This window comes from Condylura cristata, unplaced genomic scaffold, assembly GCF_000260355.1.
Source record: "Condylura cristata isolate star-nosed mole 26May11 unplaced genomic scaffold, ConCri1.0 scaffold00004, whole genome shotgun sequence".
Lineage (NCBI taxonomy): Eukaryota > Metazoa > Chordata > Mammalia > Eulipotyphla > Talpidae > Condylura > Condylura cristata.
Window position 1 is genome coordinate 10,871,689 of NW_004567105.1, and position 27,935 is coordinate 10,899,623.

Sequence of the window (27,935 nt, forward strand, 5' to 3'; positions counted from 1 at the left end):
TGCCATCCAGTTGGTTCACTCTCAGCTCTACCTATAAAAAAGTCTTCAAACTGTTGGGGCCCTTTTCCATTCTTAAATAGACTGGCCCAAATGGCCTTGGGAGCACAATGATGAGCTCTAAGTCCTGGCTTGTTCACACAGGTGGCAATGACCTTCAGATTGGACTAAGTGAAACATTGGTACACATAGGAGACCAGGCTTATTGCTGTCATCTTTCCGGAAATCTAGGAATAATAGAATGGATTTGCCTTCCCTCTGGTGCATGCTTCCCTAGGGAGGAAAAAGGGCACTCCCTGACATTCCTCTGACTTCATAAATCACTCCAGAGGGCCAATGGTTGCCTCAGTCAATGCAAGTTTCAGAAAGAAAGCTACCAAAGTTGACCACAATGCCTGTGCAGCATGATGAAAATACTCACATTTGTCTGGAAGCCATGCCTGGCGTTTCAGATGGACCTAGAATGTATAAGCATTTGCTAGAGAACTTCTGGGCCGAGAAACTGATTTAATGGAAAAGCACCTAGACAGCAGCGTATAGGGCATGTTTGTAGGTACAAAAATTATCCAGTGTTGTTCAGGTCATCTTCTAGTGGAGAGTAGTGCAGGTCCAAAAAGACGGAGCAACGTGTGTACTAGAGAACAGTAATAGCTTGCACTCCTGTGCACGGCATTGCGCTCAATGTGGATATGTGGTCATTCTTTTGATCTTCACAATAAACCTGGGATTTAGGTATGATTTCCATCCTCTCTTCACACCTCTTTACAATGAGGTGCAGAAAAATGCATAACATGCCTAAAGACACAGAACTTCTAAGCAAAACAAAACCAGGGTTTTAATTCCGGCCGCTGACCCCAGTGCCTACAGTGCCGCTAACCATAGGTGCATACTGCCTCTAGTCTTTGTTCCTTCTTCCATCTCCTTTTCTATAGCTGTAGGAATGTCAGGTGACCTCCAGACCTAGTTCGTATATCCCTTAAGCAAGACCTCTTCCATTAGCAGAATTTCTCTTCCTAATCCAAGCTCCTTTTTATACCTACAGGAATGTTTCCAGTATTACCTATGTTAGAGTTAAGTATGTGCTTATTTGTGAACTTTGTCAAGCCAGAATTGATATCATATTTTTCCTTGTATGTCTTCAGAACCCGAGATAGAGCTTTGCATGGAGAAAGCATTTAATGCACGTTGCTGGGTTGAACTGAATATTAGACGCTGTTGGCTAGGACCTGAAGAAATAGCAATGTCCTCTGATCCTAACACATCTTTTTATGATCATCAGACAAAAAAAAAAAAAAATTGAGCCCCAGGGGAAACTCCCCACTCCTGAAAACCTACAGCTCCTAAAAATTAGTTTGGAAAAGAACAACATGGTTAATCTCAGGCCATGAACCAAAAACACCATTCCAGGCTTAGTCCTGCTTGGCTGCAGAAGAAGGCTCATTGTAACCAGGCTTGTCAAGGCAGAAATGTAGCCACATGCAAATGACTATCTCACCAAGAGCTTTGGGGTTCCAGAGTTTCTGAAAAGACTCCCTTTATCCTCATAAAGTTCTCAGTTTCTCGACCCCCAAGTCCCAACTCCTGCAGGAGACTCAAAAACACCCAATTTAATTAAAACCTTTTTTTTTTTTCACATTGAAGTCACAAGTTTTCACAGGGTGCAACGTGTTGCTAACCCAGCAATTTCCAGATTAGACTACTCAGCAAAGCCGTTGCTGTTTTCTTTTCGGGCCCATGTCCTTAAATTGCTTTGTTCTTTAGATATCTTTGAGGACCAGATTATTCTGGCAGATTCCAGTCTAAACTCTCCCTCTTTCACCTAACTCTTCTGTGGCCTTTATCCCTCAGGTGAGATTAGTCAATAGAAAAAGAATATCTTACTTTAAAAAAACAATATACTTTTTATGTTTGTCATTAGTTATCTCCAAGCTCCCAGGGCCAATAACAACAGTAAGCCAGTTGAGTATGCCTTCTGGGAGGATGTCAAGCCAGTATATGGAATAATGGTCTGTAATTATCTAATTGGCAAGGTCAGTGTGACATGAGCTAAGCATTGCAGTCCCAGAAAGCTAGTGCTAAACTAAGATTGGTAATTGTACCGATCGTTACTAAGCATCCATTATATTCCATGCTCTATAGTAGTGCTGGTGACCTACTGCTAAAGCAAACTAACAAGATTCCTGCCTTAGGTGCTTAAATTTTAGCCAAAAAGATACAGATGATCAGTTAAAGATGGTGAGGCTCTCTGAAATTTTCTGGGAGAACTACGTAATACATCCCTGAGCTTTCCCAACCACTGGAATATCTTTCTCATCAATTTCCCATCTTCTTCTTTTCACCTTGAATTATTCTTATTGTCCTTTACACTGTCTGTTGTTATACACTCAGTGTTATAGCCACTAGTTTTAGATTCCTTGTGGCAAAGAAGTCTCACTGTTAGATGTAGTTGGTGATGTTGGTCATTCCTCTTTTTTATCCCAACCAACCCAGTGAGGCAGCTTAAATTAGGTGATTTGTTGTTTTCCATCTGGAGTCAGACTTGTAGTTCCTGTCTGTTTTCCTACAATTGTTGGGACATTCCAGAAATATTGGAATCCCTTGTTTTGGGAAAGTTCTCAATTTGTGAGGTGTTAAGAAAGGGAAACCATAAAATGTCTCTCTATGCTGGAACCTTTCTTTCAAGTCTCCTGAAGTGCTGACTTTCTAGAAATTACTTTCCACTGCGTGAATAAGCAAGTAGGGCATGTTTGGAAACACTGGCAGCTTATGTTAGTTTTACTGAGAAATACTCAAATCCTTTGTAAAAGGGGAACAATGGTCTCTGACCCTTGAAGATGAGTCCATAAAGAAGTCTTGAGTTTTGACATATTACCTTTGATAACCTAAGAGGCAACTGAACTACCTAGAGGATTCCTAGGACTAGACTACCTAGCCTAGGTTTGGAGAATGATTGATCAAATTCCTGATATGAATCTGTGACTCACTTGGTCTGGTATTAGAATGCATGTTTTGATATTTGTTTGTTTTCCCTCCAGTAGCATTTCTAATTTTCCAAAATCAATTGCCTTTCCCCCTCTGATTCTATCAGATTAACCCTCTATAACAACATTATCTGAAGTCTCTTTCAAGGTTGAACCTTTAGGATTCTCTATTTCTAGATCCTAAATCCTGCATTAACAAAGATATAGGAGAAATGCACCTTCTACTGAAAGGTTACCTGAGGTGTTATAGGAGTATTCTTAGTATCAGGAAGAATGGATCAAAATTAGACGCATAGATAGAAGGATAGAATATGGACAAATAGCTTGTACAGCATTCTAAATTATACTTAGTGAGGTAATGTGGGATATACAGCACTGTGTATGTTTACGAAGGTAATAACAGTGTGTAGAACTTAAGAAAACAAAATTTTAAAATAGTAAGGGAATCTAAGTGTGCCAAATAAGTTTGAAAACAAACGTGCCCTCTAGCTGCCAACACAAAGTAATAGCCATAATCTCTACATCAGCTGGTGCACAGTCTTGTCCTTCCAGTGGGGGTGGAAAGAGAAGTTCAGAAAAGCAGAATTTTATCAGGTCTAATTTAGATCTAGAGCTATCCAGAGTCCGTTTTTCTCCAAGTGGAATATTCCCTGGTAGCTGTGTCTCCACTCACAGGAGAAAGCTGCTGGGGCTTCATATGAAGCAGGAAAGCAGCACCAAAAGGCAAAGAGTCCTTGTCACAGCCAAGAGAGCTCACGTAGCTTTTTGTGTCACGCACTTACTATTTGCAATGGAACAATTTCTATGAGAGTTGTGTAAAAATAAGGAGATTTCCTAGCTTTCAGCAGAAAATGACTACACTGGACAAGTAAAGCATAAAATTTAGCAAGGGAAAGAGTGATGGGAGGTAATACAAGGCCCTGAGAAAGAATGCTTCCCCAAGAAAGAATCTACTATGTGAAAATCCACACCTCTAAAACAGATGAACTCCGAGTGGATGTCTCAGGTCAAAAAAAAAAAAAAAAACTCACTCTATAGAATCATCTTTTTTAAATCTTCATCACACAACTTTGCATTCGTCATGGTTGAGTACCCCTTTTGGACACACTGTGTCCACTCTAATAGAAGAGGAGAAAGGGAGAGTGTTTTTTTTTTCAGAGTTATTTATTTATGCATACAGAACTGGGGTACAGGCCAAAGGTGCAGGGATGCGAGAGGATTCACTAGAGACAGAGTGGGGAGCAGAACAGGTAGATTGATAAAGTGCACTGCTGAGGGGAGCAGCGGGCAGATCAGGAGAGGTCTGCCACGCCATGTGGGTCACCTCCCTGGTGGGGATTGAACTCATGCTAAAGTGGCTGTGGCTAGCTTCATAATGCTGTGCTTAACCTGTGCACCACCAGGGAGGGCCATAAGGGAGAATCAATGAGATAGAGTCCCCTGGGGTGTCTGTGGTTCACTTCTACTAAGTGGACATGGTATGACAAGATTTAGAAACTCCAGGTAGTCCAGAGAATAAGTGTTTCTGTCAAGAATAGAGGTAGAAGAGTGGAATTGTAGGAAAAGACCATCAAACTCATAATATTTCTCTGTTGAAAACCCAATGTCTTCATCAAGCTTTATTGCAAGCTTCACTGAATCCCTCCCGTGAGAAAGGCCATAATGGTAACATAACTCGACTCCCTCTCCTGTTCTGCAGATAAATCCTACAGCAGTGCGATGTTAGACTGACCCCGAAAGGGGTCCTCTCTCATGTGTAGGGGTCATCCCTTAGTGACACAGCAGAGTTCCCTCTCTCAACCTACATTGTACCTTGCACTGCTAAATTGCTTTGCCTTCATCTGCCTTGTATTATGTTTTTTGTGAATTATCTGGCTCTCCTGTTGAGTCATCAACTCCATGAAGGCTTTCACTTTGCCTTCCCCAATCAGTTTCACATAATCCACAACACTTATGACTGTCTTAAATATGACTGGTGATTAATCGTGTTATTTGCTTTTTAAAGTGACCTATATTTTAACTTGAATTACAGCTTACTTCTGCATGAAGACTATCCAGATTAGAACTTATTTTCTCATTATAGATTGAAGTATCTTTAAAATTTCCTTAACATTTAATTCATGGAGAGTAAGCCTGATACATAGTAGACAGTAAATAAGTTTGTTGAATGAAGTTATGAGTGAATAAATCAATGAATGACTCTGTACACCTGGAGGACGCTCCACTTTTCAGTTTAACACATGCTGTATTCACCTGACCCTAACACTCCTATTTCAGCCTAGAAATGCTGATACAAAGGTGTCATCATTGCTGTTAATCTAATACTGATGTAACTTGAACTTTTGCTCTGTGTAATCAGATCTGAGTGAATTTCCTAGAAGAGAACAGTGCCTGAACTAAACTGTTAAATAGACAAAATATAAATTGGCCTCTTCCATATTGTCCAGTACAAGAGATGTGTCATGACTTCATATCACCCCTCTAGCCAGCAGCACCTGCCACAGAATTATAAGCACCTCCAGCTTGCCTATTTTATGCCACCTCCTGCTCCATTCATGCATCTGGGGTGATCTCTTACCTTTCTTTCCACAAGCGCTATATAAATATATCCTAATTCAATGAAATAAAACTGTCATAAGGACATTTAAAAAAAAAAGTAACCTTTAGTAAACTTTGTTCATTCAAGAAGTGGTTACCAATAAAATTGATACTTCTCTGAAAGTAAACTATTTCCAGAATTATATTGACTTAAAGCACATGGAAGTTTCTTTCTTTCTTAGGTAGAATATCCAAGAGATATAGTTCAGGATCATTGAACTATATGATACAAGGAACTGTTCTTTTCCACAGAATCCTCAGGAATCCAAGATTCACCTTCCTTACATCTACATGGCCCAAAGTGGCTACTGGAAGCCAATGGGAAGATCATTCTTTTATTAAATAAATCAACGGGTGCATGTTGGTTGTCTTTAAAATTCCCAGGAACTATCATATCACAGTTTCACTTCTATTCCATTGTCTAGAATTTGAGCAAATAGTCACATGCAAGGGAGGCTGGGAGATACTATTTGCTTTAAATTAGTGTTTCCATTTTTATGAAAAGAGTGGACATTGGTCAATGACTAGGAACCCTTGTCAGAAGGACCATCCTAGCAATCTTTAAGTTATATAATTTAAGCATTCACCTATGTACTCAAAAATGAAGGTTTAACTAGTTATCAACCAGATCCTGGTAGCACCAACTCGTGAGTGGTGTGGTCTCTAAATGATTTATTAAATTCCTGTAGAATGATTTTTAAAAGGACAGTGGTGCCTAGGACAGAGCCTGGCACATGATATATATTCAGTTCACAGTTATTAGTATATTTCTGCTGCATTTAAGACTTGCTCTGCTGTAGGCTTTGGACCACATGGGCATGAAAACATTGACAAAGCCCCTGGTGGCCTTGTTTCTTGAGCGAACTCATACTTTATCCACTATCCAGATATGTTAGAGCAAATATGAGGCTGCCCAAGAGAATGTCTATATTCTTGGTTGTTCTTTCTATCTGTTCTGGATGGTGTTTAACAAGACAGAAACAATTAATAAACTTTTCATCACTAAAAGATAACCATTAGAATTGTCAGAACTCAAAAATGAAGGAGGCTGGGGCCATGTGCGTTTTATATTGCAAAGAGCATTCATTTCACTTTACTCTGTCAGAGTGTTTATCAGACCAATCAAAGAATTAAATTGTATATACATATAAATCAGATGTCACCAAATTTTCCACTTTTGGGGGATTACACTTTTATACAATAGCTACATAAAATTGCTTGTGACAACTCTCCACATTTTGGAAATCCATGAACTTCCCAAGAGCTCTGAAGAGTTGGGCTACCACACTTCTCCCAAGTTAATCCATTCTGGTCTTCTCCCCAAATAGTGCCCACATCCAGCTGTAACTGCCGATTCCTGAAACTGCTGTGTTCTGTTCCCAGCAAACTTTGCTCTAGCTTGTCTAAAAGATGAATCAAGGAAAGATACAAAGTGAGGAAAGCCAAGTGTGGCCTGGAATTTTGAGGAACAGAATGGCCATAAAGCAGGAAGCCTGAGAGCTATGGTGAAGGAAGATGACACATTAGGTTTACTTCCTGGATAAAGGGGGAAAGTAGAGAGCAGACAAAATGATTGTAAAATTTAAAGTCTGAGTAAGAAAGGGACTGATGCTGTAGACATGGCCAGATTCAGAGGGGTGTTGGACTTTGGTTGACTTTAATCAATAACAAGGATGTTGATTCTGGTATTAACAAGATCAGCACATTCAGGGTGATTATGGCCATGCACATCTTTGGTATTAAAGATATTGAATCATACTGGAGCGTTCAGGAGGTAGATCTAGTAGCTCATCAATGGAGTTAACCTAAAACTCAAAGTGACATCCCAGAGGAATAGGTCTGGCAGTTTCCTTATACGGGTGACAACTGAAACACAACCCCTTAACCCCAACATTTATTTTTGAATTAAAAATTTTATTTCAAAAATAAAATTTCCACGTTTGACTCTCATTGACAATCACAAATGATTTTCAGAAAAGATTCATTCCTTTAGCTCAGCAACTGAGATTCTATCGATTAGTATTTTTGTAACTAAGTTTTAGAATTACTGAATATATGGAGACATTCTTTCAAGATCTGTTTTCTTTCTGGAGCAACAAAAGGATCCAACTGAATTAGCTAGAAATGCATCACTGCTCTCGTGTTCCTTGGTTTTTGGTAGTATCAACTCTTTCCAACTGGAGTCACATCTTCCAGACCCCCATAAGATGGAGAGCAGGTCATCCCAGCATTTGGGGAGGCCTATCAGGACAAAAACTAGCCTCTCTCTGTGGGAGCTGGAGAAGGGAAGCAGCTGAAGCAACATGATCAGTTTCCTTTCCCTTCAGAAGAGAACAATCGAGCTCCTCCCAGGGGAAGTTATTCGGATTTTGACAGTGTGGGGTCTGTCTTGTGACGGGAATGGAGGATTACCGTAGAATGGGAGTCCTCAGTGGCTGTGACTCTGAATACAGAATCAAAGATGGAAGGAATGCCAAGAGGTCATCAGGTCCAGTCCCCTGCCTCTATCTACGCCTTCCAAGGCAGATGGTTGTCATCCAACATTTAAAGGTCTCCAGGACGGCTTCCCATAGCACCCTGGGCCCGCGTGTTTCTCCCTTACAATCAAGAAATTCTTCCCGATATTTAGAGGGAGATACTTTCAATGTAGTATGAATCTGTTTGCCCTTGTCTCGCCCTCCATAGAGATGAGAAAGAATACCCTGTAACAATACTCACCCTTCTTCTCCTTGGCGGTGGTGATTAAGTCACCTCTTAGCTTTTACTTTTGGGGACTAAATCTTAACTCCATTTTCCACCAGTTAATCATTTTTTTTCCCTTACTCCTATCTGGATCCTTTCCAGCTTCTCCAAATGAGTCTTAAAATAGGAGGATGAAATCTGAGTTCCCACTCTAATTAAAACCGCAGCAATGCCAAGTTTTGTAGAAGGATTACTCTCTAGGCTTTCATTTCATAATTCTCAACATACACCCGCCTCACATTACAATTTTGTTACAGTGCTTTCTCACTCATTTTGCTATAGTACTTGTCTCTACTGGTTGCAGTCTGTCTTTGTCCATTTTAAACACCTTCCTGTGTTGAGTGTTCTCCCCCCTTTTCTAAGTTGTTTAAAGGTAACTTTGTATTCTTATCCTGCCCTCTACTATTTGATGTTCTCCTCCTGACTTAGTGAAATATGAAAAATGTTCTCGTCTATGACTTCAGTCATTCAGGAAGGAATCTTAATTTATAACAAAATGCTAGAAGGGCCTAAATATCACTCCTTTCTCATGATACCCACAAACATGGTTGTGCATGGAAAACAATGCAGGCTACCCCTCTCCATTCATTTATTCAGCAAACTTCTTTCAAACAATAGTGATGAACACTAGGGGTAAAACAACAAACTAATCACTGCTCCTCTATCCATTCAGTACCCTGTCCATAGATAGAAAATGTATTTATTAAGCACTTACTCTTTGCAGACCTGTGATGGGTATTGGGGTTACAACAGTGAACAGGACATATAGGTCACTTGGCTTCGTGGATCTCACATTCCAACAAGGCAGGGGAGGAGAAAGACAAAGTACAAGTAAACCAATAAATAAACAGTACCCTGTCAAATCTTGATAAATGATTTGAAAGAAACAATGGAAAGGATAACCATCAGGGTGGTGGCTCTTTTTGATGAGGGAAACAAGAGAGATCTCTCCAAGGAGATCCTATAGCTTAACAGGGTCCTGTTATTCTGAACCAGTGCACTCTAACAAACCAAACTTCCTCATGGTCCCTTTTCAGAGACCTAGAACTAACTTTTGCTGAGATGTTCATGCTGATAATGCACTCTTCCTTAGTTAATTATTTATCTTTCCAGAAGATACTTTCATGCTCTTTAATCAAAAGAAGTGATAAATGGAAGGAATTTCAGACTATAGGCACCTTGCTTCCTCAGGAAGTTAACAGACATTCCTGGAAAACAGGGGTTCAGTGATCCACGAAGCGTGGGTGGACTGGACTTCAGAACCATCAAATAGATTTCTTCATGACAGAACCTCTCCCAACCTTGAATAGGGTGGTGACCCTGCAGAATGGGACAGTGTTTACAAATGTTCACTAAGCGTTTTCCCTGGGAGCTGTGAAAGAACACTCTTTAGAAGATGCTGGGCTGAGATGTCTTGCTTCCTTGGGTGTCTCTGAACATTGACTTTGGCATTTAGAATATGATTCCCAATCACAAGCAGTCAATGTGCTGGTCAACTCTGGAGGTGTCTGAAGGAGCCATGGGGACATGAGTAGTTTCTCTGTGACTCCAAGCCTCCTCCAGCTTCCTCAGATCATAGAGCCATTTGAACAGGTTTTGTGTGTCTTTATTTCCACTTCCCAGGAAAATCCACATACATAACATGTCATGTAATTAGTCTTACACACCTTCTACCAAAACTTGTCCACTATTGGGGAGATTTCTAAGGACAGATTTCTAATTTTCTGCTCTGGACTACATTCATGTCTTGGTTCATGTTTTTGATTAGACTTTGGGTTTCTTGTGACCCAACCAACCAAGTATTCTACCCCTTCCCAAGCTACCCCTTCCACACACTTGTGGAGTGTGAGGTACACAAGAGATGCTAATAAGCATCCCTATGTCTGTTCACCTTCCTAGGGGGTCCTGTGGTGGCTGCTGTGTGTGAACAGCCACAGAGAGTAAGGAGACCCCTCAACACAGAAGTACCCATCAACTCTGGGGATACCCAGTTGGCTTCCCAATTAGTGAATGAGGTCATTTTCCCTCTGATAGTTTCCAGAAATAGAAGGCATGCACTGAAATGACCTAGTGAGGCAATTGGGAGGAAGTGACTAGAAAAGGAATCATTAAAAACCCAACTTCTTTAAAGAGGGACCTGAAGGAAGGTTATAATTGCCTGGCCAGCAGCGGCCCTGTTCCCCTTCCCTGCTCCCACTGTGGATTTCCTGCCTGCGGGGCACCATTTGATTTAAAGCTCTGGGTTGCCTCACACACACGCTCATGAGAAGGGCAGGGACAAGAAATAGAGCATCGCTTGCCCTCCTCCTGCCACTTTGTGTGGGAGCGGCTGGATTAATTAACCCTGTTTCCTCAGCAGGATTGATCCTGACATTGCCTGAGAAATTTTGACAGTTCTCTGTAGCCTGATGACAAATAGCAAATTAGGTTTTTTCCTTTTGAAAATCTGAATGTCTTATGGTTTCTAGAACCAGCTTGATTCTCCAGGCAATTGTTGGTGGTGTGTCTTCCACCCTCCTTGAACGAGTGCCAAAAGATCCATGAAAGGATGTTTTGATGATGCTCTCCTGACAACGAACAAAAAACCCATCCTACCTGGCTGACTTTTCTGCTTTATCCTCAGAGGTTATAAAGGATGGAGGCACAGAGGAGGTAGATTTGGTCCTCAGGAAGTCAGTCATCTGAACTAAGTTTTACTACCAAGCAGTTTGGCTTGAAAACCCACCAGGCAATTTTGAAAGCCTAAAAATAAAATGAACCTGGTCCTTAGGAAAGCAGCTTTCAATATCAGAGACTGTCTCTGTGTTTCTAGCTTTCCATTTGGCTGGGAAATTTAGGGCTCTGATTTCATTCCCCATGAACTGGCATGTTATCTTCAGGTGCTAGCTAGAATTCAGAATGACACAGACTGTGCAAATAAAAAGGCACAGGGAAGGAAAAAAGGTCAACATGTGTTTTTTGTTTCAGTTTAGTTTCTTACTTTGGAAGATTATACTATTTTTTTCTCTCTGCCATAAAAATGGTTCTGCTACCAGACTAACATATGGATACCTTTATTAGACTATTATCAGAAAAGATGTAAAGCTTTTCTGGAGTTTTTAAAATGGCCGAAGTCTTACCCAGGACGCCAGTCTTCTTGGCCCGCTCCCCACCGGCGAGTGCTCTGCTACTTACTCCTAGGTTAGATGCATGTGTTGGCAGTCCTCATCACACAGAGGCACCAGCATCATCTGGGAACTTGTTAAAAATGCAGATATATATATGAGCGCCACCTAAGACCCACAGAAGCAGAAACCCAGGGTGGGGGAGGGGAGCCATGGCAGGTGATAGGGCTGTGGCCCACATTTGGGAACTACTGGCATGCATTCTTGTGTGACTACCCACTACCCACCCCAAGACATGTTCATCACATCAGCCCTGGCTGTCCCAGGAAGCCATAAGGGTCTATGAATCTGAAATTCTTCCTTTCATGGAAGTTTGGGGCAGAAGTGTGGATGGGGAAACCATTTGGCATCAAAGGAACTTCCAGATGAATAAATGGTTTATTTTTTTCATTATGAAATGGAATAATTTAATCTTCCACATGGAATTGTTGAAATGGCCAAGGGTGTTGCGAGGCAGATGCTGAGACCATGATGATAGGTGACATTCTTTTGGGGAGTGTTTGCTCATGAGTTGTAGATGTCTGAACTTACTACAACCCTGTAGAGGTACCTATTAGTTAGGCCACCAGAGCTATCATTTCCCCCCTTACCAAGAAATCAACAGACCTACAAAGACTAGCCCTGGTGGGCAGCTTCTCTCCAATGTAAAGATTTCTCCACACTGTATCTGCATCTCTCTGTGTATTGTTTATGCACCTGACTTATGAATCCATTGATCAATGAACATTTATAAGGTGTCTGATAAGTGCCCTTGCTGTGCAATGGAAGATGAGGCACAGCTTCCATCCTTCAATGTTGGAAATCAAGTGGGGGAAGCAAAGTGGAGCCAGAGAGAAATTTCTCTAGCTAGACCCAGACATCAGTTGCTCTGGGCAATGTCATCGGCCTGTTCACCTTTGCATCCCGGCACTAGTTTTCTTTAAGGTTGTCATAGTGATCAGGGCTCTAAAGGGGTGATGACCATATCCCATGTTTGCCTGTTTTGTTTACTTATCCTCAGTACTGGGAATAGTGTCGAGAACATAGTAGACACTCAGTGAATATTGGTGATTGAATGACTGTGGGCAGGGGAGGAATAAATGTAATGGCAGGAGGGAAGATGCAGTTGGTCAAATTTGGGGCTGGTTGAGGATGCAGATTTCCAGGGGTATTACTCCCCAAAAGAAAGACAAGCACCCAGATGGTGCCAGAGTGAGATAGTCCAGAGAGTACCTGGGTCCAGGGGGAACCTGTAGTCAGCGCCTTTGCTACTCAGGGAAATAGCACCCCCACTCCAGGCAGCAGGTTTAATGCTCTCTTGGTGGCTGTGTTCCTTGACTTACCCTCTCCCACCCCAGAGAATAAATCTTATAGGTACTTTGTAATCTTTAAAGTTGAGAACTAGGGTCTCTTGTCATCAATTTCATTTTCCCTGGTTTTTTTTTTTTTTTCTGCTCAGCAAACCTTCAGATGCCAAACCCAAGTCTTGGCTATACCCCATGTTTCCTTCAGAGGAAACTGCTCCAGTAATTGAAAACAGAAATTGGTTCTTTTATTCTAATTCAGGGGGTGCAGGTAAGAGTCTGTTTGTGCTCCACCTTGGCCGTCTCCTTCTAACCCTAGAAGAAAATCTGGATATAATCCTCCATTTTGTCCTCTGGTCTTCCCTTCTGGTCCTATGATCTTTTATCAAAATAGGATCAGCTGGTTAATATTCTTTGACTCAGTAATTCCATTCCTGGAATTTATTCATATAAATAATATAATGAATAGAAAGTTAAATGTGCAAAGGCACTTCTACATTCATTAAAATAAAGATAAAACTGGAAATAGCTTCAGTGTCCAGTGACAGGAAATTGCTAATCCAACAAGTCGATGGGATGGCAAATCTACTTAAAATATTCTGCAGCTTTAAATTAGAATTATGAAGATCATGTAGCACTGTGGAAAATGTTTGTAATAGAATGTTAAGTAGAAAAATACAATAGTCCATTAAATTTAGGCTGTGATGATAAGTATGTCAAAATGATGTGTGCATCTGGATGTGAACTAGAAAAAAAATAGAACAATGAAGATAATATAATTTGTTGAGATACGAAGATTATGGGTAAAATGTCTTTATTTCAACTTCTGCTAAAGTTGTTATATGCCAGGCAACTCAAAAGGGCTGGAAACAGGGTGATCTGGCTGCACACAAGCTGAGTAGGAAGACTCACAATGTCCTGGGCAAGATGGAGGCATCCAATATGGAGGCAACCAATAACCAGCAATGCCCCAGATGCAGTGTTGCACGGACGTATCACAAAAGCTACGCATCGCCCTTTTTTGGGAACTCTCCAGAATATAGCTAGGTTAAAACTGTCTGCTGAATGTGCTCAAACCCTGTGCTGGTGGACTAATAACTTAAAAGACCTCACACATGTCCTTTAGGGGTACATACAACAAATTGCCTTTGAGAATCCCAGGAACAGTATCAACTTCAGAGTTTTCCCTCACCTTGGAGTTCTTACTTTCAAGGTGCCCCAGTGGAGGTGGTCTGGCTCTGGGATGTACCAATGATGTGAGTTGAAGCCCAACTGTGAAATGGATGCGATGTGCATATTCATGTAGTTGCTGTAAAATGTAAAGGAGATAAGACATGAAAATAAATATTAACTGTAGTTGCTTAATAGAAAGCAAGGGAAGCTATTGGTACTATATTGTAGTAAAAAGCTCCCATTGTTCTGAGTGTCTGAGAAATAAATTTAAATATAAAATGAACCAAAGAATGAAATCTCAAGAGAGACTTGTATTTAAAGGAAAAGATTCCAGCTTCACTGCATTATGTCTTGGATCATATAGTTGCACCTTCTCTCTTACTAGCTAATCAGTAACCTCAAGTAAACTGGGGTCTTCTTGCTACATACTGGCATTATCTGCACTACTGGGTTTAAAGCATGTTAGCATCAGACCAGATACTATGATCTGAATGGTCATTCTGACACTTGAAGAAATGCTTAATTTCAGACCAGATGGAAGGGTATGAGAAAAAGACTGATGATGATGCCACAGACGACTAACCCAGATGGGGGAGACAAGAGAGCTGGAAAGCCAAGAGCCACCGCCAAGGACAAGAGAGGAATTTGGTTTGTAAGAGGAGTGTTAAGACATCAACAGCCTGAAAAGAGAAGTCCAGAGTGATTTGTGGCCTGTTGAGTACCAGAAAGAAAGAAAAAAAGTGCAATAGAATGCACAGATGTCCCAAAGAATGCAAGGAATTTATGACAGTTCATAGTCTAAGTGCAGGCAGTGCCTGCCGAGGGCTGATCTTGGTGGACTGGGGGAGAATTGGTTCCGTGAGAAGATAGGAGAAGATTAAGACTTTTACAGGTCACATAGATCACATTGTCTTCTAGCACCAGAAGTGGAGGAGGCTTAAAAAGAGGAAGACGAGAAGTTTCTTGAAAAGAAAAACTAATGAGTTAGTAAGTGTTCAAAAGGAAATAAAAGTCTCTCTAAGTCAAAGGTCCCCTTTCCCCATATCAGTCCTTTCTTCAGAAGTCATCATCAATGACTTAAACTCACAGTTCAGGACTGAGGATATGTGTAATTTGCTCCACATTTTCTTGCCAAAGTTCCCATTTGGGGTTCCAAAGGTTTCATTCATCTCCTCTCACCCTTCTAATAATAATAATAAGGCCTTATAATAATAATAACTATTAAAACAAGAAACTGCTACAAGACCTTAAGGGTCATTTCTTTTCATCAACCTAAAGATGTATATATGCAGCTTTCATACAATTATGCATAAAAGGGACACAGTGGAGATCATGGAGAGCACACCCATCAAGAAGGCAGTGGGCTTTATAGTCTCTGTGTTGTGAGAGGAGTGGTTTGGAAGTACAAGAAAGCAGGGACTTGCTTGAAGACTGGAAAGACAGAAGGAAGGTTTCCCTGAAGGAAGGCTGTATCTAAAGAGAGCATTTAGCCCCTGTACTTGGGCCCCACTTCCTCCTGGGGTTAGGACATAGCCATTTATGCCACAGGATAGGCAAAAACAGTATCTCCATACAGGCTCTCCAACACTGTTCTGAGCCAGAGAGAGAAAACAGAAGGCAAGAATCAAGGGAAAACAGTTAGCCTTGTTCCTGCATAAAGGAGCTTCCCCCCCATATGACACATTAACCCTCAATTTACGTACTTCTACCAAGACCTACTAATTCTGCATTAAAACTGGGTAAACTGGAAGGTGACTTCCAGGGCAACTGTCTCTAGTTCTCAGAAAGGAAATTCATAGAAGTGATTGATTGTCTAGAAGGCCAAGGGTTTGCGGCTTCAAGGGGTGATTGGACGTCTGAGTAAACTATGAGAGTATTCAGGGTATATTGCATATGTGAGAAGAAATAAAAATTTTAAAGTTTGATTTCTCCAGCTATTCACACAGGTTTAAAATATTTTTCTTTTTTGAATTTAGAAAAAATAAATAAGGGAGAAGATTTTTCTTATTTGGTAATATTTGCTTAAAAGCATTTAATGAGGTTTGGAAACATGGACATGATATGGAAAAAGACGAGAACAGGATTTAGCTTGGAGATAAGCTGCAATTTAACTCTCTCTCTCTCTCTCCTTGTGCATAGTTCACTTCTTCAATTCAGAAAAGTAATACTTGGGAAATGAGGGTGGCTTTGAGGAGCAGGATGGTTAAAAACTAATAGGCTCAATGACTGCCAGATTACTAAGAAACCTCTACAATTGTCTTTGAATGTGCATATGAAATTCTAATATACAAAGCACTGAAAGTCTTTTGGTCATGTTTTTCTTAAGACATTAAGAAAAAGGGAGAAAAATCTTTTCTCCCTGAAGCAAACTTCCATATGGAAAAAGGCATAAAGTTTGGCCTGATGAGTCCAGATTTTAGCTGGAAGTTCCTGAAATAATATAATCGCTCTCTAAATGAAACATGCATACCTCCTTGGTACTTTGATGACTATTACTATAACTTGGCTAGAATGCCTTATATAGGTTTTTACATTTTAATAATCTTAACATAAACTTATTTTACCAATAAAGAGAGTGTCATTTGAAAATCAATGTTTGTAATGATCATCTTCTAACTTAGCCCTCTGGGTAGATGTTGGACACCAATGGCACAGACCAGTCAAGAAACCTGTTCACGTTATTTTAAGATGACTTGTAGGTATAGCCAGAATTTTCTAGGAAAATTACACATCTCCCCTTCTGGAAGACATGGAATATCACACAGAAGATTCATATACCACTAACAGACACCCAGGAAAGAAGTGAAATGAGATTTTGGCTTCCATTTAGCTCTAGAAGTTCAGCCTTCTGGTTGACCATGTTAACCGCCTTCCTAGAGCTGATCACTTATTCACCTTTTAAAGATGCAATTTTCTGAAAAATAATAGTAAAAAAACATGATCAAGGATTTTTTTAGAAAAACCTCTTCTCACACTAATTCTCATTTCTAAGAGCCCACACAACTGAAAGTCATTCCTCTTCCTCAAAGCCCCTAGGGCTCTTGTTTTCAAAACACAGTTTGATTCTTTGAGCCATATATAATATAGCTAAGTACAGTATATTTCAGTAACTCCAGCAAATGACTCTCTTATCTTTGGGGTCTTTCTAATTCATACCTTTACCCTGCCATAGCAGCCCCCATAGATGGTCTTACCCTCTTCCTTCCTCAAACCCACTTCCATTTTGGGTGTGTTCCCCATTTTCCTCCCTCACATTCAATGCTCTTTCCTTGAACTCAGCCTATAAATCTGGTCTTTCTCTAAAATTGAATCTGACAAAGCAGAAACTCCTGGTTCTCTCATCAGATTTCTCCTCACTGTATATTTCCCTATTACTAGGGAGACACATGGGTCTGTATGCATACATTACTATTAAATGTGAGTAGCATAACCATTCAGGTAATCCTTTGCGTCACACTGTTCAATGGAGCACTTGATATTATCCAGTTCTGGGGATGTTGACAGAAGAAAACTGAATGTTGGAGAGTTTGGGTTGCCTGTGAGTTTACATGAAGGACTGGGGTTGGTGGCCAACCTTGTTTTCAATATACCATATTGGCTTCTTCCCACTCCCTCTGTGCCTATGGCATCATGCTAGGTGCTGTGAAAACACTCCCCGGGAACAACACTGTTGACACGCTGGCATGGAAAGGGCATCATGCACAACTCAACTGGCACCGACGCGCACACCATGTAGTTATTTTTATCGGTAATGCCTTCTCCACCTTCTCCCTCCCTCCTTCAATCTGTCGCTGACTTTGGCTGTTCCTTTCCTGCAGTATTGCCAAGTGCTGTCTTCGCTGCTGTGGAGGCTGCCTTCCAACAGTGCACTCCCTGATGCAGGCCCAGATGCCTCTCTTTATAGGGCCTCCACCTCCCTGCACTCTCCCTTCAGACCTGCCAGACTGGCCCTGGCAGCCATCACCCCTTTACCTGCCATCCTGACCATGTCATACCCACCCCTGGGAAAATCTCCAGATGTGGCCTGAGAAAAATAGAGACCCAAGCAAGGAGACTGACAGGGAGTAGGGCCCCTGAGAACGCAGGGTAGGTGCCAAGTTGCAAAGAAAAGAGAAAAGATACACTTAGAGTGAAACTAAAAATAAAGAGAATGTCTTTTAATATCCCTTTGGCTGATTCATCTTTCTGTGGTACCAGAGAGAGGGGCATTCCTCTCTATTCACGAAGGCCTTATGTTTTGCCTACAAGGGCTCTTTTCCCACATCTGAAAGAGGAGACAAACAATAACGGTGTAACATAGGAGATAATGCTGCAGGCATGACTGCAATCTCCAAGTTGGAGCCAGACTCATCTTACAATTTCCGTCACAGTCTTTCTCCAAATAATGAGATAACTGAGGTCCATAGACACGATTCCTCAACTGTCCGCCTTACTCTTTCTCTCATTGTCTATTTTCATCTCACTGAGGCATAGGTCCAAGATGGAGTAGTGATTAAGTGGGTCTGGTGACACTGTATACCTGATGGCTTTCAATCCCCAAAGCATGGTTGGCAGGAGTAGGAGCTCTAGCTTTCGTTCCAGGGAGGAGACTCAACCCTAATTCCTAGCCTAATGTAGTATGAGCTTTACCCCATACTACGGGGAGTAAAAAGCATGTCAAAGGCTGTCAATAGCAGGAAAGAAGATATAGAAGAAAAGGAGAAAAGGAAGAGATGACACATAATGTGGAGAGAGAGCAGAGACTGAGACCCCCCCCTCCTCTGACCGTGCACTTCATGCCTTGCTTTGAAATAAAAGAGTGAATATTAACACTGAAAGTCCAAGTTATTTTAACCAGTGGATTATTTGGGAGAAATGTGAGGTAGCAAAAGGTCAAGATAAGTCTGTTTGCCTTTGCCTTGTTTGACTCACTTGAAGGGTCCATTCTCATTGAGATTAAAACTATTCAGGATTGTCTATACAACCCAGAACTTAGATATCCTTTACAAAGGAAGAGTTATTCATTTATTTTAATGGAGAACAGTTCTTCCTTATCTAGAAAGGCCATCTCTTTCTAACAAACTGGAAAGGATGCATTTTTAAGAGTACAAGAGGAAGATATCAGCCTAGCTAGCTAGCCATGCAGCCATCTCAACAATATAGCAATAGCAATAGTTAATTCTAATAGCTAATGTTTATTGAGAATCTACTGTGAATTAGAACATCGTGCAAAACACTTTAGGAACATCCTCACTTAATCATTACAGCAGTTCTGGGAATTGTTCTTACTATAGCCACTTTGCATACAATGGTCTGAGGCTTAGTAGATCGGGTGCCTGGTCCAAGGTGAACAGTGAGCTAATGGCAGAACCCAAGTCTGTCTGACTCCAAAACCCATGCTTTTAACCACTCATTCCTTATCTTTCATTGATATGACAGACATCACAGGCAGAGCACAATCAAACCCTATAATACGTTCAAAATAATCAACATTATATACCAGAAAATGGTAGCTAACTTACAAAGCAGACCCAGTTGAAATAATTCAAACATACAAATGACCTCTTGGCATTTGATTATCTTTTACCTTAGACGTTGATAAACCAAACCATTCCCTTCAGACAACATTTCTGTCCAGCAAAGCATTTCTCTTGCCAAAGTATAATTTTGTTGGCTACATCTATCTTCTCTAAGCCCTGGAATCAGACCTAAGCTAGTAAATTGTGCTGTCCTGGCCAGAGGCTTCTCCTCCAGGGCATTGGATCAGGCTAAAGTAATCCATCACGTTACTTCCCACTCTGTCGGCCCATTTCTCCAAAGAATCCTAAAACAGTAATGTTTCGGCTCTGAATCTCTAGGTTTCTTGCCCCTCAGTCATGCACTTAAGCTTCCTGGACTGGAAGGCCACAGCAGACTGAATAGCACTCTTTTCATACCTGTCCGTGAGCTGGGGTTTCCAAAAGAATGGAGAATGTAAAGAAAGGGGCAGTCCATAGAGTTATGCTCTTAGATTCAGAGATACACAAACATTGACTTGATTGAGTAATGGGAAGACTTTGGCCTTTTAGATTGTGGGGATTTAGTAGCTAAGAAAGAGTTGCTGAGTATCGGGGTCAAATAGGGCCATGATTCCTAGAAAAGATGACCTCGTCCAATTGAGAAGTAGTGGGACCAGCAAACACTGGCAATTAAAAATTAACACAGGCCAAAGTGAAATCGATGCCTCAATTTGATAGATTTTCAAGAAATGCTTATAACAAGCAGTTCATAGAAAAGAGGACATTTTCTTAGTGTTCACTTTTACAGATGCCAAAGGTCAATTCTACTTGGAAAAATCTTTCTGCAGAAAAGCAGAAATGTACAACTTCCTCTAGAAACATAAGGCAGGTCATTAGCATATATTTTCGAAAATCCTAACTTCAAAATGTTCACCAATAGCTTTGCTAGCCTGGTGGGAAATCACTTAATTCCCTGATATGTGTTTGAGTATGTGTGTGTATAAGTGAAAGTTATTGTAAGTATGTACTGATATGGCTAGTTTACAGTTGTGTCATGGTTTTACTAAGTACGTGGCTTTAATTCAAGTGTGATTTCTATTGAATTTTTTAAAGGTAAAATATTGACCCATCTAATGGTTTAAGATTAGAAGTATATCCTATGAATTCAGGAAATATCAGCCATTCAATGTATTTCATTTTGTCTAGATAATAGTCTTATTACAAGTCGCCTTACTTTAGGAATTCATGGGGGAAATCCAGTGTTCCATTTAAAAGCATAAAATGTGTTGGGAAAAATAAATAGTGACTTTCACTTTTCCACAAATGAAAAGAGGAATTATAATAGTAAAAATAGTGACAACTATAAAATCACTCACATTTTCCCCAACTTTCCTACCAGTGTCTTATGCAAAATTATATCAACTGAGTGATTTTTTATTAGATAGGGTAACCCATGGAGCAGTGTTGCCCTAAAAATCTAACACATTCCAAAGTGTTTGAATTTATCAGCATGTCTGGAGATTTGGGATAAATAATTGTTTTAAGAAACCTAATTTTCTAACTTCTATGTATTTAACTATAGTAGTTGACGGTATCATCAATCCTTAATTAATAAAGATTCAATGCAAATTAGCTTCTTAATAATCCCATTTGTATTTTCTATCTAGCTCATAACTATGAATTGTCTGAAATAGTTCTCAAAATCCAACTTAAACTGTCTTACTTCCTATTCCTGTTTTTAAAACAGGATCAACTTGAGACACTCCTCCTGTTAGCAATTTCTAGAGAATAGCTTTGTTCCACAGAATCTAAAGAGTAACAAGTGGTTGTTTTCAGAACTGGATATTTCCCTATTTGGAAAATGTTTGCATTTTTCCAAATACTGATTCTTCACATCAATGTCTCTTTTTCCCAATCATACAGTTAATATAATTAAAGTTTTCCCATTCACCAAGAGGGGAAGTTCCAAAAGAAATTAAAGTTAAATATAATGTCCCAACCACATTTCTAGAAACCTACAAGAAACATGAGTTTCAGCAGCACCAGCAGAGATAATGCCATTTTTACCAGTGATGAACAACCTGAGGTCTTGGCCCCAGAAGTGATGAGCCCAATCAAATACAGCATTACACCTTCAGAAGTAGAGGAGAATGAGTTGCTTACATCTATGACAAAATGTTAAGACTCAGCTAATCGTTGTGGTTTTGATGATGCCACAGTTCTGCCCAAAACCTAGCAAGTTTGCCCTGAAGATTATTGAATTACCCCACTGACCATGCATTATTTAAAGGGAAGTGCTATTATTGTAGAAGTCAACTGTTTAACCATTGGAATTCCATCTGTTGGCCCACTTTCAAAATGCAATAGTGTAATGTGACAATACATGAAATCTAATCATAGAGGAATCAAGTCCCATAGAGGAATCAAATAGGTGACAGCCAACTTGTCTGTCAAGCAAGACCTGGTCAGCAGATTCTAAGGAAAAATTACTGACAAAATGAATGAATCAATTTCCAATGTCCAACTTTTGTCAGCAAGAAAGATTCTGTGGAATTTCATACATACTAATTGAGTCTAATAGTTGAGTAAATGTGTTGATAGTTCATAATTCCAGTATCACAAACTCTGGGGCGATACCTAGTTGTAGAAAGGACCATCCTAGTCATCTGGCTTGTTTTGTTTTGGTAGTTTTGAGTAAAGAAAATGTTTTGAGCATCTTGGGGTACTTAAATATTAAAAACATATTTTTACTTTCTAAGTTAGAAAATACTTGAACTTTGCTGTTCAAAGCAATGTGATTTCTAGTCATGCTAAATATTTGGCCTAAATGAGTTTTCTTCTCTATTTCATCATATTTTACAGAATATTTGTAATAGAAAGGACTCTAGAAGTCCACACTGTGTTTAGCACAAGACTATGCTCCTAGAAACTCTGACAGTTGTTCAAGCAAACTTTATTTAACCTCTTTTGTTAAGGTAAAGTTCATTACCTTTGAAGGAAGTCTGTCCCATTTTTTTACACTTTTGAGGTTAAATTGTTAGAAACATTTTTTTATGACATTAAGCCAGTGTTTGTTTCCCTTTTACCTATCCATTTTGACTCTGCCCACTAGGACAGAATTACATTGTACCTACTGATGTTTAAAGGCACAGATGGAACAATTTGAGACAACAGTTGCAATTGAAGGGTCATTAAGAATTGCTAGTTTTCTCAAAATTGATACTGGAGTAAGTTATTTCACTGCCTTTTAATAAGTCACATTGTATCGGGCTTCTTGTTTTAACCCACAGAAACCAAGGTCTTTGTTTTGGTTTTAGACAAAAAGGTACTAGGAGGACATTAAAGGGAGCTAAATTTTGACCCTCAACTGTAATAAATGAGAGAAATGATTTTTTTGTGTGTGAAATATTTTGATGTAGAACAAGGAAGTATCTATAGGACACTTCAAATAATGAGCTAAATTTTGAAAGGTAATAGATAAATACACACACATACATAGGTAATATATACAATTAGTCCATTTTAAACATAGTGAATAGACAAGGAAAATCATCTCCCTAGCATTAGCTAGCCAGAGATAGCTACTAATTACACTTATGGCAAATGTAAGTGTATGTAGCAATATTTTAACCACATTAAAAACAAAAACAGATGCAAAGATAAGGTAAATGTACTTCATGGGACTTTACAGAAATGACCAAATTTTCTTTGTCCCTAAATTCATTGATCTATAGGCTAATAAAGCATAGCTATTTTACAGACTGAACTAAGTTAAATTCTGAGCTCAGAGAAGAGAAGTGAAAAATCAGTTGCCTAGTACAGGCTATTATTTGCTGCTGAATTGATGATTATTTTCAATTTCACAAGAGGGAATAGACCTTTCATGAATTTCATAACTGTTGTCATAAAGCAGAGGACATGCAGTACATACAACATTTTCCTCAATTTTTGCCATTCCAAGTTGAAGATGGATATCTACCTCCAGTAGCAGACAAAGAGCTCCTGCATTTATAGTGCCTCAAAGGAAGATTGCTTTCAAGATGTTAGAAATGGAAATGCTAAATAGGCCCTAGAATAGCCAAGCCTATTCATCTCTCTTTTCAATCTATAAGCATGAATTTTCAAGTTGGTTAACCTGTGGTGGATGACTAGGAAAGTTAGCTCAAAATAGGCCTTCTTCCTCTCTACATGATGAGCAAACCAAAATGTATTGACTTATTTTTAATATAGTCATTGCACCATTCATTTTTGCACAATGTATGATTTCCCTGAGAAATTCCCACCACCAGTTCCCCCGTGGACCATCACCATAGCCCCTGTGCTCTTCCCACTCATGCCCTGGTCCTTATCCTTCCTCCTACCCTATAGAATATCTCTGATGGTATTGACTACTCTTGACTGGAAGATTCCATTGGCCTCCTGAAAAGAACCACTTAACAAAAAACATATAGAAGTCCCTTCTGGATTGTGACAAACCATGTAAGCCCATTTGTGCTTCTCCTCTAATTTATAGTCCCAGGCAAAGATTATAAGAACAAAATACAAAAACATTGTTTACATTGCCCAAGAGACCAACAGCTGGCCAGGGTCCGGCTGGCAAGTAGAAACTTGTCTTGTGCACTAGTCAATCCTCCAATGGCAAGTGAAAACATTGCTGAGGCTCATTGCCCATCCCTTCCAAACTCCTCAGGCATGAAGAGCCCTTAGGGTTTGCCCGAAGCAAAAGCAGCAGACCCACCCAGAGTGACCACAAAGGAATCCTCACTGAGTTACTACTCCCAGCTGTCTTAAGAATGACAAGAAACCTACCTTATGGAGAGGAAACATCCCCATGCTCCTGTGCCAAGCATCAGGAAAACATTTGGAATCTTCCAGAGTGCCATGAACACTTTGGCCCTTGGAGTAGTGAGACTGCCAAACTAGTTTGGTAGAAGGCCATTAACATGGGCCTGATATCCTGAACTAAGGAGTTCAGAATATACATGGGGTATTTGATTTTCAAAACTTCACCCTGAAGTATGGTGTCGCTGTTATGAACATAAATCTTTTTATTTAAAGCATGATGCTGTCTTCCACGTCAGGAATTAGGGTTGCATACATGTCAGATTGATAACAATTCTTATGGGCTACTGGTTCATGAGTTTTCTTCCATGAAGCCTGGACATTAGTGGAGAAGACCTAGGTCACCCACCTCCCAAGGGAGGTCAGGGAGGTGAAAGAAGGCCAAGATCCAGTTCCCGTGACTCTTTCTGAAGTCAGAGTTTCACTTGTGTTTGTTTTATACATCCATGTGTGTAAGCAAGATTTGGTTTAACAAAAAGTTTACAAAGATTTTGGATTCAAGTTTCCTGTAAGCTTGTTTTGCCCTCTCTTTTAGTTCTAGAGCCAAGAAAAGTGTGTCCAAATCAAAACAAAACAAAATAAAACTAAACCAAAATGTACTTGCCAAGTAAAGAGGTCTAATTGTTTGCAAATATCAAAAAACATTTTTGATTCCTGGTGTTCCTTCTGGACAAGCAGAATCATGTGAAACATGGATATATGCTTTCTCAGTCTAACAAATACGTTACATCAGAATGGAATTGACAGCTCTGGTTGCTCTAAGGTGATAGGAGTGTACCTCTCACATTGGTGCTGCCATCAAGGGCCATGGCTTCCAGAGGTAGTCAGTAGTGATGATCCTGTCTTCACAGAACATACTAGATCCTGGAAAAGAGTGTACATAGGAAGGGAACCAATACTCATTTGAATCTACAAATGAATCTCAGTTTCCACACTAGAAAACAAGGAACCCTTTCCAGATTTCTGTCTCTGTAATGTTCTATCTAGTGTCACAGGGAAAGCAGTTAAGCCAAAGAGCCAACCTTTGAGCCCCCCTGAGCATCAAAACTACAGAGTTGCTAAAAAGATTTCAAATACTGAAAAACTGACCTTCTTTTAATTATTATTCCTAGCAGATTCCTAACCATGCCAATACATAAAGAACTAGAATTGAGCATAGGTCCAAAAATGTTAGGAAAATTAATACAATTAAAGTGCATGGCAACTGAGTTAGTGCTAAGAAGTGTTGTATAGACTCCAGGAGACATGCTAGAATCCAAAAGGATCTGTGGGGTCAGATTTGTTGGAGAAGCTTCAAGAAGAGGTGGAGACAAGGGGGGATGGGGAAGTGGACTAGGTGTGGGAAGAAGTCTTCAGGCACTTAATGGAGATGTGGAGGTAGCAAAAGCTGCTCTAAAGCCAGGTCGTTCTGCATTTGCTCTGTGCAGACAAGCCCACGGGGTATGGGTCCAGCAGTCGGAGGACGCCCCAGACAGGCATCGTGGATGAGTGCTGCTTCCGGAGCTGTGACCTGAGAAGGCTGGAGATGTACTGCGCGCCCCTCAAGCCTAACAAGTCGGCCCGCTCGGTCCGTGCCCAGCGTCACACCGACATGCCCAAGGCTCAGAAGGTAAGTGACCCTGGGTGGGAACCAGAGAATTGCCTCTCATACTGAGGCCTCACAGTGTCCCCAGTTTATAGTGCTACAACGCTCCATTCTCATCTTAGATGACCTTCCCTTTGGTCATTTCTCATTGCAAAATCTCTATTCCACTGCTCTGGATGGCCTGATAACCAGAAGACAAATATGAGTCCTGGCTTTCTCCATTACCAGCTGAGAGCCCTCAGTCAAATAATGTAAATAAATGGTCTCAGCCTCTGTTTCATCAGGAACATGGATGATGATAATATCTACTAATCGACCTATTGTAAGAATTAAGGTCATGCATGTAACAACGCTTTTCAGTGCCCGCACCATGTAACTGTTGGCAAGTGTTAATGTCTGTCACGGCTGTGATTGATAACAAAGGATGTAATCTTTCAAGTCCTGGCATTCTCCAAAGGTGTAAAGAAAAACCTACTCTAAATGGGGAACTATTTAAAATCACATCCAGTGTCCAACATAATTCAGAGAAAAAAATTAAAAATAGACATTTCTGTTTAGCTCTAAAAGCACCCAGACATTTCTAATTCTAAAATCTGCAGGTGTCTTTCAAGAGCTAGATTTTAAACAGTCCTCAGAGATACTCTCTCCACCATCCATAGTGCCTACATCATCTTATACACATTAGTTGTTTGATAAATTTGTGTGGGATGAATGAATAAGTGTGTGAGTGGAAAAAATAAATAATTAGCCAAATTTTAGTCATTAATTAGAAAGAATGAGAACTGAAAGACGGTAAAGGAGGAAAAAGGAAACAAGCAAGCATGAGTAGAGGAGAAAAAAATTCTCATTTAAGTTTCCTTGGGGACTCCTGGCAGAAAAAAAAACAACTGGTTTTAATCTTTGGAGTCAAAACAAGCCCTGTGCAGAGTGCAAATAAGAGACCAAGACCTTCAGAATGTGACCTTTGCCACCTGCCTGGGCCCCAATGCAGCTGAGGTTGGGGGAGGGGGAGCGGGGGCGGACCTTAGCAAAGAGGTGACCTCAGAGAACCACCTGGCGTGATGGGCAGGAACTGCACAACAACGGGGTGCACACAGAACAGTAGCTGACGGGTGAGTCAGGGAGCAGGTCCCAGGGCGGTGACTTGCAGGCGCATGTGGCTGAAAAGCGTGTTTGAAGGGGCGAAGGCAGGTTAATGCTTTCTCTTCCCAGGTGACCTCTCAATTATTAGTCGGGGAGGGGAGGTGGAGAGTTAGACATGAGCCCCGCAGTTCTGGAATGTTGGGTCTAGTGACTGAGGTCCAGGCTCCTCTCCAGCAATCATCTTGTCTCCTCCATCCTACGGAGTCCGGGCTTCTAGGCTGACGCAGAGATTCTTGTCTTCTGGGACACTGAAGGAACCACTTGTTCTCAATGCCATTATTTTTGTGATGTTTACAGTATCAGCCCCCATCTACCAACAAGAAAACGAAGTCTCAGAGGAGAAGGAAAGGTGGGCCGCAGGAACACCCAGGAGGGGAACAGAAGGAGGGACGGAAGCAAGTCAGCAGATCAAAGGAAAGAAGAAAGAGCAGAGGAGCTAGACATTCTGAACACAGAGGCAAAAAGGACAATGGAGGAGAGAAGGACTAAACAGACAGAGGCAAGGACCATGAGAGAAAAGGAGACAGCGATAAAGAAAATTGGGAATTGGTTAGAGGGAATGAAGAAAAATAGGCCTGGTGGAGCTAGATAATGCATGTGATGGAAGGAGGAGAAGGGGCCGGTGGTAGATGTGGCTAAGAGTCATGGAAAAGGAAAATGTCATGTCCAAGAAAGTCCAAAGACAGACAGTGGCCAAGTGAAAAAAGAATAACGATGATTAAAAGGGGTCAACAGGGCAAAGTACCCCTTCCCTCCAAAATTCATTAAATAAGAATCATAGATAAAAGAATTAAGATTGAAATCAGGCCTTCTTTTTACATGCATTTTTAAAGATTGTGTGACTCTATTATAGAAGAACTGCCCTTGTCAAACATGTCCAGAGTTGAATATTAACCCAAAATTCGCAGGAAGACTGGATTGTGTCATAACGGTTCCCAGATTTTCTTTCC

The 27,935-nt window shown here is 40.5% G+C and overlaps 1 protein-coding gene across 3 annotated transcripts in view; it reads left to right on the forward strand.

Annotated features, from left to right (window-relative positions):
• The window catches only part of IGF1 (insulin-like growth factor 1 (somatomedin C)), a 65,723-nt gene that overhangs the window by 25,167 nt on the left and 12,621 nt on the right, over positions 1 to 27,935 (forward strand). For 2 of the 3 annotated variants that reach the window (XM_004675747.2, XM_004675748.2), the window contains exon 3: positions 25,685 to 25,866. In XM_004675747.2, the coding sequence (XP_004675804.1) occupies positions 25,685 to 25,866 (182 nt within the window). Of the gene's footprint in view, positions 1 to 25,684; positions 25,867 to 27,282; positions 27,695 to 27,935 lie in introns of those variants that run through there. The other variant, XM_004675746.1, reaches the window with a different exon arrangement.